The sequence below is a fragment of the Pelophylax lessonae genome (assembly GCF_965119305.1).
Source record: "Pelophylax lessonae genome assembly, chromosome: 2".
Taxonomy (NCBI): Eukaryota; Metazoa; Chordata; class Amphibia; order Anura; family Ranidae; genus Pelophylax; species Pelophylax lessonae.
In genome coordinates this window covers 100,129,309-100,143,222 of record NC_138769.1, presented here as the reverse complement: position 1 = coordinate 100,143,222, position 13,914 = coordinate 100,129,309, and the positions used below count along the sequence as shown (strand labels likewise).

The following is a 13,914-nucleotide window of genomic DNA, read 5'->3' as shown; positions in this document are numbered from 1 at the left end:
CGCAAAGGCACTGTATGTGTGTGTGTGTGTATATATATATATATATATATATATATATATATATATATATATATATATATAAATTATAAAACCATATTTCATGAGTGTCTGTATTTAAAAAAAAAAAATAAGGTAGAACTCAAGGCAAAACCTTTTTTTTATTTTTTAATTTGGTTAAAGCAGGGAGGGTTAGAACACCTGTCAGATTGTTTTTTCACCATTGCAGAGATTTCACTTCCTGTCCCATAGCCAAACAAGAAGTGAGACAAAATCCCTGCAAATTAAGGGAATTCTTTGGGGACCCCCAGATTACCAGAACTAGTGTCCCCATTGGAAGATCCCCCCCCCCCCCCTTACGACTTTTTTGGGGACGACCCAAATTTTTGGGGTTTTTTATTTACTTTCAATGACAGCAGTAACCAGGACAAATTGAGAAAGTGAATCTCCCTAATGGGGGTACAGATAGCCATGATAACTAACAGGTGTTGTAATCACTCTCCACTGTATCCAAAACAAAAAAAAATAGTTTGGCCTTTAGTTATACTTTATTCTACTGGGTGTACTATATTCATACTGGACATGTAACCTGTAAATGCTTGTTGCTTTGTGAACAGTTAGTCTTCAGTTTTCTTTCATAATAAAAAGAGATAATCACGACTTTATGGAAGCTATATGTAACTTCATTGGGTCAGTTTTTGTTTTAATTTATTTACTGCATTTATACAGTGCCAAAATATTATACATTTTAGATTACATTGAACCGCTTACCATCAGCCTTGGCACCCAAAAAAGATTGCCTTCAAATGTCCTTAACACAGCCATACAAATACACACATCACACGTTGTAAAATCCAGTAAAAACAGTAGTATGCTGCATCTTCCAAAAAAAAAGAAAATCTCCTCCAAAGCAATGTAATATGCATCGCTTACTAGCACATTATGTGAGACTTACCTATAAACAAAGTCCTCCAGCGGCGGGCTGTCACCACTGACAGGGCTTCCATCTTCCCTCGGTCTTCCTTCCGGGTTCACGGCCTCCAGCTACATGAGTGTCTGGGCCCGCAATGATGTCACTCCCATGCGTGCGCGCAGGCACCCTTTGCTACAGAACAGAGCTCTGAAGGTCTGGCACGGTATGCCTGGACGTTCAGAGCGCATGTGCGGATGTTGTCACTGGTTGCATGCAGTGTGAATATCTGCTAAACAGTGCAAGTTTAGGAGATATTCACTGTACCTACAGGTACATTATTGTAGGCTTACCTGTAGGTACAAGGTAAAAAAATGAGTTTACTACTACTTTTAAGGCAAACCCTTGTGGGGTAAGCGAGGAAAGTGAGGCCAGAGCATATTGCCCCCATAAAGGATGATGAAGGGAATTTGGTTTCAAAAGACAGAGAAGGCAACGGTTTTAAATTCATTCTTCTCAGTTTTCACAAAGGAAAAAGGGGATATAGCAAAGAAAACTGTAATGTTAATAACATGTCACAGAATGTACCCTTGTGGCTTACAGAAGCCAGTATCAGAAAGAGACTTGAAAAACTTATAACCCAAATAAATCACTAGGACCAGATGCCTTACACCCAAGGGTCCTTAAGGAACTGTCATGTAATGGCTAGACCATTGTTCCTAATTTTTATGGACAATTTACTGACTGGAATGGTACCAGCTGATTGGAGAAAAGCCAATATTTAAAAAAGGGCCGAGATATATCCCTGGAAACTACAGGCCAGTCAGTCTAACATCAATAGTCTGTAAACTAATGGAGGGGATGATAAGGGATTATATCCAAGAATTTGGTGATGAAAACAGTATCCGTAGTAGTAATCAGCATTGATTCATGAAGGAGCGTTCTTGCCAGACCAATCTATTATCAGTCTATGAGGAAGTGAGCTGCCATCTAGATGAAGGAAGGACTGATGTGGTGTATCTGGATTTTTTTAAAGACATTTGATACAGTTCCCTACAAACGTTTACTTTGCAAACTGAGGTCTGTCGGCATGGACCAAAGGGTGAGTACCTGGATAGAGAACTGGCTACAGAGGTGGATTCAAAGGGTGATGATAAATAGCGAGTACTCAGAATGATCTAGTGTGGTAAGTGGGGGTCCCCCAAGGATCTGTCCTGGGACCAATTCTGTTTAATTTATTCATAAACTATATAGAAGATGGGATAAACAGCCCCATCTCAATGTTTGCTGATGATACAAAGCTTAGCAGGGCAATAACTATCCAGCAAGATGTGGAAACCTTGCAAGTAGACCTAAATAAAATAATGGGGTGGGGCAACTACATGGCGAATTAAGTTTTTAATGTTGAAAAATGCAAAGTAATGCTTTTGGGTGCTAAAAATACGAATGCAAGTTACTCGCTAGGGGGAGAACCTCTGGGGGAATCCAGGATGGAAAAAGATCTAGGACCTAGGGTCCTAGTAGATGACAATCTCAGCAATTGCATGCAATGCCAAGCTGCTGCAAGCAAAGCCAACAGAATATTACCATGCATCAAAAAGATAATATACTCCAGAGATAAAATTATGATTCTCCCACTCTACAAGACTCTAGTCTGGCCACATCTCGAGTATGCCGTCCAGTTCTGGGCATCAGTCCTCAAGAAGGATGTGCTGTAACTGGAAAGAGTTCAGAGAAGGGCAACAAAGCTAATAAAGGGACTGGAGGACCTTCGTTATGAGGAAGACTACAAACATTAAACCAATTCTCTCTGGAAAAAAGACTCTTGAGAGGAGATATGATCGCGATATTCAAATACCTTACTAGTGACCCTTGCATAGGGAAAAAACTTTTCAGTGGGAGGGAGTTTAAAAAAGACATGCAACCATCATTGAAATTTAAAGAGAAGCAATTTATTTTTAAACTGCATTGAGAGTTCTTTACTGTCAGAGCAGTAAGGATGTGGAATTCTCTTCCACAAGCAGTGGTATCAGCAGGGAGCATCGATAGTTTAACTAACTAAAAACTATTAGATGGGCATCTTAACCACTTAAGCCCCGGAAGATTTTACCCCCATTCCGACCAGGGGGTATTTTGCGATTCGGCACTGCGTGACTTTAACGGACAATTGCGCGGTCGTGCGACGCTGTACCTAAACAAATTTGGCGTCCTTTTTTTACCACAAACAGAGCTTTCTTTTGGTGGTATTTGATCACCTCTGCGATTTTTTGATCACGCGCTATAAACAAAAAAAGAGCGTCAATTTTGCAAAAATAGCAATATTTTTCACATTTTTTTATATGAAATTCCCCAAAAAAAAAATTTAAAAATCAAAATTTTTTTACTTTTTCGGCCAATTTGTTTTATGCTACATATGTTTGGTAAAAAAAATCGCAAAAAGCGTATTTTGATTGGTTTGTGCAAAAGTTATCGCGTTTACTAACAAAGGGAAAGATTTCTGTCATTTTTGTTGTTTTTTTTTTTAACGTGTAATGGCGGCGATCTGCGATTTTTTTTTTTTTGCGGTACTGCGACATTGGGGTGGACAGATCGGACCCTTGACTGACATTTTTGACACTTTTGGGGTTACCAGTGACATTTCTACAGTAATCAGTGCTATATATATGCACTGTTACTGTAAAAATACACTGGTAGTGAAGGGGTTAACTTTATTTGGGAGGGAGGGGCTGTGTGTATCCCTAGGGGCGTGCTTTCTACTGTGATTGGCTGGGGCTTGAGCTGTATGGACACTGATCAACGGATCTACATACTAGATCCGAGTGATCAGTATCCTAACAGCAAGGAGAATGACAGGCAGCTTGTTTACACAGGCTGCCTGACATTCTCCCTCTCCCCCGCCGATCGCCGAGTGACCGGCGGACATCGGGTCCGCCGGTCACACACGCGGGGGGGTCCGTGACCACTCGGGAGCGGGAGCGCGCCTCCGGGGGCGCGCGCTCGCTCCCTAGACCCTCACAAGCTAGTGACGTAGCCCTACGTCACTTTGCCTGTGAGGGGCTGACTGCCGACGTAGATTGGCGTTAGGCAGTCGGCAAGTGGTTAATGATCACAACATACAGGGATGTGTGGTTTGCTATTAACATAAACACACACCACAGGTTGAACTGAATGGACTGGTGTCTTTATTCAACTTTACCAATTATGTAACTATGTAAAATAGGGTTAGATAAGAACTAACCCCAATATACAGATCAAAGGTTGCAGCTTTGATTTGCACATGAATAAAACAGAGTAAATACAGTGTAACAGTAATATTTTTACATTGTATTGCTCAATAAAGCTGTTGAACATTATTCAAAAGCTCCATTTTACACAGCAGGGGCTGCACATGGCTCACTGCTGTCAGTTCCAGCTTCACTTCTTCCATATTCAACCCACCCCTGGCAAGGCAAGTATACAAAATGCATGCAGGGGGAACTTCTGAGGGGGGAGGGGAAGGACTGGGCAGGTGGGTAGAGTTGGGCTTTACATCCAAAGTATCTCTCTCAGGAAATATAATGTAAAAGGAAAGGGTGTGTTTGGAGACTCTCTGTGCCCATTCCTAAAAAGGCTGTAATACAAATTGGAAAATGTGGGTGGTGGGAATTTTTTGGAGCACACAAATAAACAAAAAAAAAAAAGGAAAAGGTTAAAATCCATGCAAACCTTGTTGTTTACAGCTAAAAATCCACAATATCAGTCGTACCTTTGGAAATGTATCCCGCGGAACATTCACAGGATTAGCAGATACCATAAATGCAAAACGCGCTACATTTTCTGATCTTTTAATCTCCCCAATCGGGATTGATGTTGTAACATGAAAAGACTTCTGCCAAATAACCGATGCGTTTCAACCCTTGTTCTTCTTCAGGGATAATCAGGTGGACCTTACTATTTTGCTTTACTTTGAATAGTAAGGTCCATCCGATTTTCCCTGAAGAAGAGCAAGTATCGAAACGCGTCTAGCATTTGGACAGAACACTTTTTATGATACACATTTATGTTACAATATCAATCCTTATTGGGGAGATTATAAGATAAGAACATATACTGTGTTTAGCATATATGGTACAGTATTTGGTAACCCTGTGTATTCCGTGCAATAGATTTCTAAAACATTGGCCAATATTATGGATTTTTACCCGTAAACAGTAGTTTGTATGGATTTTTAACCTTTTCCCTTTTTTTTTTTTTTTTATATATACCCTAAAAAATCTCCAATAGAAAATAAAAAGGGGTTGGGACTTTGAATGAGAGACATGACATCACAAGGCTGGTACGATAGAAATATCACATTTATTATTACATGCAAAAAAGGAGTAAACATGATGTAAAATACAAACATATTGAGTAGATGATGTAAAATTGGAATGGTAAAAACAAACCTATGACCCCTAGGCCAGATTCAAAAGAACCAGCATAGCAATAGCACAATAGTAACAAGGTAATTGAATGACATCATAACATCCATAGACTTACGCGTTTCTATCGTACCAGCCTTGTCATGTCTCTCATTCAAAGTCCCAAACCCTTTTTATTTTCTATTTGAAATTAGGGATGGAGGCACACGGCAAATCCCACCGGGTGCCTAATTTAAAGTCCTGCCCTTCCCCCCCTTTTTGCAGCTAAAAAATCTCCAACACCCACATTTTCCAATTTGTATAACTCTTTTGGGAAATTATACCTGTTAGAGTTCTTAAAATGGAGCCAGTCCCACCAATTAATTTTCCTTGTCCACTTGTTTTTCCAAACACATTTCGTTCATTGTATTTATCTACTCTGTTTAGTAATCAGTTGTCTGCAGAATTACAGGATAGATTAATATTTCAACCATATTCTGTGAATCATCTGTGAATCTTGGGCCAGGTTTATTTTCATCTGAGAGAAGGAATTTTAAAATTAATGTATGCATCTGGGCGAGGTTGAGTTCATCGTGGACTTTGCCCGTAACAGTCAGCTGTATCCATAGAGAATATTTACTGATGGCTTATATTCTGTAGGAATATACAGCTGCTTTACTGTACTCTGTTTTCCATATATGGTCATTAATTCATATTTATGACACCTTCCATTTTTCCCTGTGAACGGTAAACATAATCTTTGTTCTCTGGTTTATTCTACAGATGTTAATGTCTACCCTGGTCTGGCTGTGTTTTTCCAGAACGCTTTAATATTTTTTAGGTAAGTTAAAGTTAACCCCCTCTACACACACATATACACACAAAAACACACACCATATTGTTTTCTACATCATCAGTGGACGGCTTTGTGTCCCTGATTCTTGGAGCCAGACCATTAATGACATCCGAACCAGATCTCCTAAGGTCTATATCACCCAAGCGCTCACTCTGTTAGGAATTTTAGGCATGCTGCTCTCCTTGAGTGGGGAAACTCCAAAACACTGAAAGCTGACAAAAATGGAGGCGCAAACGCCTAGTGTGTTAACTTTCTACACATTTCAAAAAGTTTATCAAAAAGCCAAAAACATTCTCACAAACCTAAATAATAAAACCACATATCCATGTCAACCACTATGTGGAGGAGGACACGTCCCTATACTTGGACCGCTAACGTGTTTCGGGAGACATGCTCCCTTTCTCAGAGCTAGTCCATTATTCTTAGGGCTCTACATTTATACTGACTAAGCAGGTGTTGGTACCTCCCCCTCCACCATGTGCACTGGGCAGAGCTAAGTGGTGGTAAAGTGGAAACAGCGCCCCGTTTGTGTGGAAAGGCTTGGACTATGATCCACACAGACGGGGCGCTGTTTACCACCACTTGGCTCCGCCCAGTGCACATGGTGAAGGCGGAGGGACCAACACCTGCTTAGTCAGTATAAATGTAGAGCCCTAAGCACAATGGACTAGCTCTGAGGAAGAGAGCATGTCTCCCGAAACACATTAGCGGTCCAAGTGCAGGGACGTGTCATCCACATAGTGGTTGACATGGATATGTGATTTTATTCTTTGTTTGTGAGTGTGTTTTTGGCTTTTTAATAAACTTTTTAAAGGTGTCAAAGGTAATGCACTAGGCGTTTGAGCCTCCATTTTTGTCTGCTTTCAGATCTCCTGAGGCCTGTTTGCAAGATCTGGAGTTTTTGCACATAGTCGCCATAGCAACATGAGCTTTGGGTTGTTTAGTGTGAACTAGCTTTTCATGCATTCAATATGGGGTTCTAAAGGCTCAAAGTTTTTTACCTTCATGCACTCTATGCATAAAGGTAAAAAATCTTCTCTGTGCAGCAGCCCCCAGCCCTCTGCCCTTAATACTTACCTGAGCCTGATCTTTCTCAAGCGCTGTGCACAGCCTTGGCTGGGACTCTCCCTCCTCATTGACTAAAACAGCCATTGGCTCCTGCTGCTGTCGGAGAAAGGGGGTGGGGCCAAGCCGCTGCTCGAAAGGGGGTGGGGCCAAGCCGCAGCTCTGTGTGTAAATGGAAATTCAAAGCAGCAGCTCGGGAGCACGCCTGCTTGGATGCCCCCATTGCAAGCTTATTGCTCTGAAATAAAAATTGCCTTTTAATATCGCTTAAGGGCTACTGTAGGCAGCTCGAATTTCAATGGATTCCACGTGAAAGTGCCCAAAGTTTGAGTCATGGATGACCCTGTGGGCACCACTTGGCTTGACAGAAGTCAATTTTTCAATTGACTTTTGATGAAGGTCCCAGGTGGAAAATTATTGGCCAAACAGCTACTGCATTCAATCAGATGCAATCACTGTACATGCATTAAGACAGCCCTGGGTGCTGGCTGTCAGAATACAATAACGGGAAATTCCTTTCTTCATGCTGTTTAGTGTGGATGGAGAAATCTATAAGTGTATGGCTAGCTTAAAGGGGTTGTGAAGGCAGAAGGTTTTTTTTATCCTAATGCATTCTATACATTAGGATAAAAAGTCTTCTGTGTGCAGCAGCCCCATCCAGACATCTTTGGATTAAATGTGAATATTGTTTACAAAGTTTTTTTGTTTTCTCTTACGTTCATTGACGGAAACAGCTCTTCATATTCTCAACCATAGCCCATAAGGAGTTTTTTCGCTCCTCTGGGAGGCTACAAGCGACCCTGGTCTGGAAAGACTAGAGCAGGTTTCTCCAGACCCGCAGACAAGCATGACTGGGGTGGGGGGCCTAGTGGACCTCCTTAGTGACAGATAAATGCGTCCACGAAGTGATCCTGTCTTGATGCAAGATATAGTTTCTCTCCTGCCCCTGGAGAGGTTCTTTCCTTCCAATGTGTGTCTATCCCCAGGTCGTCTGCAAGCTTTTCTCGGGGCGATGCTTGATCTGCTGCTTCAGGGGGTGATCGTCCCAGTTTCGGTCTCCGTGCGGTTTTGAGGGTATTATTCAAACCTGTTTACAGTTCCAAAGAAAGAGGGCAAGGTTTGTCTGATACTGGATCTCAAGGCCTTGAATTGTTTTGTGCGGGTGCAGAGGTTCAGGATGGAGTCGTTGGTGGCCTCCTTACATCAGGGGGATTTTTTTGCCTCTATCAACATCAAAGATGCCTACTTGCACATTCTAATTTGTGCCCGGCACCAGCGTTTCCTCCGCTTCACTATTGGAGAGGAGCACTATCAATTTGTGGCGCTACCCTTTGGTCTCTCCTCCGCTCCTCGAGTCTTCACGAAGATGTTGGCCCTGGTTGAGAGACGACGTTGCGATCATGATCCAGACCCTGCAAGAGTTCGGTTGGCTTCTGAACTACCAGAAGTCCGCCCTTACCCCATCCAGGAAATTGTATTCCCTTTGTTTGACTTTGGATTCAACGCTGGCCAGAGTGTTCCTCCCTCTGGACAAACTGAAGCTGCATTGCGCAGTTCATCAACTGTCCCACAGGCGGTTTTCCCTCCAGACTTGCATGCAGGTTCTGGGCCTGATGGTGGCTACCTTCAAGGCAGTTCCGTTTACGCAGTGCCATACGAGGCTCCTTCAGAAGGAGATCTTGTTGAAGTTGGACAGGTGTCCCAGTTGTCTGGACGCTCAGATTCATCTGAGCCAGGAGGCCAGGGTTTCCCTGGTCTGGTAGCTTTGTTCTCCGGCCCTTCGGCAGGGCAAATCATTTCTCCCCTTGCATTGGACAGTGGTCACGATGGATGCCAGTCTGTTTGGCTAGAGAGGTCAGCTCAGGGTTGTTGGACGCTGGAAGATTCCAGACTATCGATCAATGTCTTGGAACTTCGGGCGATCAGGCTGTGCCTAGATCACTTGGTGGAGCCTCTCTGGGGGTGCCCAGTATGGATCCAATCGGACAACGCCGCAATTGGACAAGGCCGCAGCGGTGGCTTATGTCAATCACCATGTTGGAACGAAGAGTGTGATGGCGGCGCTAGAGGTCTCCGGCATCCTGCGGTGGGCAGAACGCTATGAGCTGGCTCTCTCCGCCTTGTACATCCCAGGCGTGGACAATTGGCAGGCGGATTACCACAGTCAGCAGGAGCTGGACCAAGGGGAGTGGTCTCTACATCCGGACGTGTTTCATCTGCTGTGTCTGCAGTGGGGTACTCTCGACGTGGATCTGTTGGCATCTTGGCTCAACAGGAAGGTACCGAGGTTGGTGGCAAGTTCATGGGATCCTCTGGCAGATGTCCTGGTGGCGCCAGTATCTTCTTCTTTATGCTTTCCCACCTCTCAATATTTTTCTGCTACTCCTGTGCAGGATCGAGGTCGAAGGACTTCTGGTCATTCTGGTGGCCCCGGACTGGCCTTGATGTTCCTGGTACTCCGACTTAGTGCGGCTGGTCGCGGATTTTACTTTGGAGACTGCCTCTCAGGGAGGACCTGCTGTCCCAAGGGCTGATCTTCCATTCTGCTTTACAGTCACTGACTTTACCAGCCTGGCTGTTGAAGGCTAGGTGTTGAGGAACAGAGGTTTCTCTGGGTCAGTGATCCTTACTATGCTGAAGGCAAGGAAGTCGGTCGCTTGGAGCCTCCCAGGGAGGGCTTAAAAGATTTATTGCCCTTGTCTGCGGCCCCGGAGGAGCGAAAAAACTTCTTATGTGCTATGGTTGAGAATATGAAGAGCTGTGTCTGTCAATTAACTCATTTTTATAATGTTCTTAAAGTATAACTAAAGGCAAAACCTTTTCTTTCGTTTTGGATAGAGTGCAGAGGGATTAGAACACCTGTCAGTTTTTATTGCTGTCTGTACCCCCGTTTGGGAAATTCACCCTCTCTATTTGTCCTGTTTACCATTAGCATTGAAAGTAAAAGTAAAGGAAAATCCCAAATTTTTGAGTTGTCCCCAGAAAAGTAAGAGGGGAAGCATTAAGCAGCGGGATGGTATTCGCATCACACATTTGAGGTATTGCCGCAAACATTAGAACAAGAGCAATAATTCTGGTGCTAGACCTCATCTGTAACTCTAAACTGGTAACCTGTAAAAATGTTTAATGCGTCACCTATAGAGATTTTTTAAGTATCGTAGTTTGACGCCATTCCACAAGCGTATGCAATTTTAAAGTGTGACATGTGTATCTATTTACTCAGCATAACATCATCTTTTATTTTTTACCATAGTATGTTTTTCTGCATTAAAATTCATTAAAGTGTATTTTTTTCCAAAAAATTGCACTTAAAAACCCACTGCCCAAAAAACGTGTGACATACAAAATTGCAACGATCGCCATTTTATTTTCTGGGGTCTCTGCTAAAAAAAAAATGTATATAATGTTTGGGAGTTCTAGGTAATTTTCTAGCAAAAAAAAATACAGATTTTTTTTACTTTTAAACAAAAAGTGCCAGAAAAGGCCTAGAGCTGAAGTGGTTAAAGGGATTGTAAAAGATCACCTCATAAAACAACCCATTCGGTTTAAAATAGAAATGAAAGGCAAATCAATTGTGTATACATATGGAAAAAAAAATTACAAACCCCTTTATTTACCTTTTTCCCTTTTTTCTTAAGTGATCACATTCCCTCTGTTCCCAGCTGCATACGAGCTGGGGGAGGAGAAGCAACAGAACACTGGTCTTCCCAGTGAAAGGCTGTACAGTGATGTGTGTGTCAGGACAGGTCTGATCATTGGAAGAGAGCAGGCTGAGTTCCCAGCATAGCTAGAGAACTGACCATGGTGTGCTCTCCTGCTTAGTGTGGTCTGTTTTAATAGGAAAGCAGGGGGCCTGGCAGGAACACCAGGGATTTCACACAAAGGAAGCAATACAAATAGAACAGGATACTTTTTCATACAAGTACATGGTACAGCAGACACATATCCGGAATATAAAATGTTGGATTTACATATTCTTTAAGAAAGCAGCCACATCCTAAGTAGAAAACCCTGTCCTCTGCCAGCATGCTGCAGAAATGAACCCATGCTCTCTGTGTGGAAGTAGTTTGCACTCTGTAGAGATCAGACACACTACCTACCAATCAACAGGGAGCATGAGGTTTACTGATTACAGAGCTATAGGTTTGACTCAGCGGGGGGGGGGGGGGGGGGGTGTTGGACCTCTGCAGAAAGACTGCTGCTTTCACACTGGAGTTTTTTTTCTCTGCAGCATGCTGGCAGGGAGATAGGCTTTTCTTCAGGCTGTGGCTGCTTTATTAACGGCTACAGCGCAGGCAGCTAGTTCTTGGATCCTGTGATCCTGCCCGCCGGGGGGGGCGTGGGCAGCGCGGGCAGCGCGCTCTGTAATCACAGATACTGCTGATCACAGATTGAGGTAAAGAGCCAATCAGCGGCTCTTTACCACGTGATCAGCAATGTCCAATCACAGCTGATGATGGATGATTTATGTGCCATCCTGGAGGAGTTGGACTGCCTGTGCAACCTCTATAGGGTCCAGATATCGTCTCATGCTACCAGTAGTGACGCTGACCCTAGCCAAAAGCAAAACTAGTGAAAAATATTCAGAAAAGAGGAGTAGGGAAAAAAATGTCAGTAGCCTCCACCTGTAAAACCATTCCTGTTTTGGAGGTTATCTCATTGTTGCCCATCCAGTGCCCCTGTTGTTAATTTCATGAACAACGAAGCAGTTAAAACTGAATAACAACCCCCTCTGCTACTCAGCTGACCAGATCAATTACCAGGAGTTTACTTGACTTGATGCTGATTTAAAAAGTGTTCCTTTCATTTTTTTGAGCAGTGTATATTTAGCTGGGCTTCAATGTTGATGTGCCACTAAAAGCACCCATCTGACATCACCCCTATCTGGTCTTCTATGTTTAGTGAACATTTATTGACCACCTTCTTTTTTTACTTTCTCTCACAGCACTCTCATCTACAAGTTTGGAAGAACAGAAGAATTATGGTCCTGAAACATAGAATTGCATCTGTTTTTCCTGGTTTGACTGTTTTTTTTTGTTTTTTAGCTGGTTATTGTTTATACATATCCGTTTATTTAAAACCTTATAACCACCGTTTTAGCACAATCTCCAGCAAGGCAGAGTGCCATTTTACAACACATTAGAATTGCCTGCTGTATCTCTGATAAGCTGGATCCTGTAATTTATTTTTTTATGAAGACCTGTGTTCAGAGGATAAAATGTCCTGCAGTCCATGTTGTGGTTATTCATTTTCCAGCAGAGGAGTCCTTTAAAGGATCAATTCATGCAAAAAATATTAATATTCAGTTCTGGGTCAGGTCCTGGCTTTGTATATGGTCCACTTCACACGTGTGTGTGTGGTGCATTTAGGTGCATTTTCTATGCGTTCCCATTGAACTCTTTATAACGTGTGTTTTGATGACGGAGCATCAGAATCGCAGCAAGTAGCATTTTTTTTAAACTATTTCAGCTCTTTGCATGGTTCAGTACAAGCTCATGGCTATAACAGCCACATCAGCTTGTGAGTGTTTTCTTCAGCTGGCTCCTGGCTGTAAATTTTAATTGCAATCTCTTTCACGGTGCAGGTGGTGAGGAGGATTTTTATTAAAAAATCTAATAAAAAAAAATTAAACATAAACCACATTGCCCTGCACACACCTGCAAATGCAAGCATGCCCAGGGTGCACCCGTGTATGTACACTGAGGTATCACCACGAATGTTGGGAGTGAGAGCATTAATTCTAGCACCAAAGCTCGCAGTTAACTGATGGGTAGGCTTTTAAAATGTCTCCTATGGAGATTTTTGGGTACCATAGCGTTTCACAAGTTTGGTATCTATTTACTCTACGCAACCCCATGTTTTTATATCCTACCAAAAAATTTGGGTAATATGGGGTTGATTTACTACAGCTGGAGAGTGCAAAATCTGGTGCAGCTGTGCATGGTAGCCAATGACCTTCTACCTTCAGTTTGTTCAGTTAATCTTTGACAATAAAGCTGAAAGGTGATTGGTTTCTATACAGAGCTGCACCAGATTTTGCACTCTAAATATATGTTGTTCTGGGGGGTTAAATTGATACTAAACACACACTGTTAAATTTACCTTGTGGATGATGGTACTGTATTTTTTTTAATTTAAAAAAAATCATCTAAGTATGAATGTATTTGAAATTAAATCTTTATTAATTCTTATTTTTTGCAATAACGTGGTGTAGGTGGATTTCTGCCAGTCACAGGGTGTGTCATGTCCCTTCAGCCTGTGTCTTAGAATAACAGGGAGGTGAAGCCTCTATTAATCTACATGTAATACCCTGCCCCCATGGTGTAGAGCTGTTTAGAGGACACGGGGGAGGAGGGAGGGGAGTGTAAAATACCACTTTATATACGGACCGTCTGTCCGTTCTCATCCGATTTGATGGATCGGATCGGATGGGATGTCAGCAGACATGTCTCCACTGATCATCCGATGCCCCATAGAGATGCATGGGGCATCTGTTCAGATCCGCCTGAAAAACAGACAGGCGGATCTGAACGGTCCGCTTGTGTCAAAGGGGCCTTAGTGTTGCTGTATAGGAGATTGCAAGAGATCAATATCAAGTCAAGGTTCGGTACTTGTATTAGTTTCATTTAAAAAAAGATCCATTTAATGATAACCCATGGATACATAACTGCATTAATGTGTGTCTGGGGTTAAGTTTTAAAGGATCC

General features: G+C 42.6%; 1 protein-coding gene across 2 annotated transcripts in view; it reads left to right on the top strand.

Annotated features, from left to right (window-relative positions):
• Positions 1-12,360, top strand: part of TMEM50B (transmembrane protein 50B) — a 44,462-nt gene extending 32,102 nt beyond the window's left edge. For both annotated transcript variants that reach the window (XM_082248382.1, XM_082248383.1), the window contains exons 6-7: positions 6,070-6,127; positions 12,153-12,360. In XM_082248382.1, the coding sequence (XP_082104508.1) occupies positions 6,070-6,127; positions 12,153-12,198 (104 nt within the window). In that variant the 3' untranslated portion in view covers positions 12,199-12,360. The remainder of the gene's footprint in view (positions 1-6,069; positions 6,128-12,152) is intronic.
• The last annotated feature ends 1,554 nt before the right edge of the window (positions 12,361-13,914 follow it).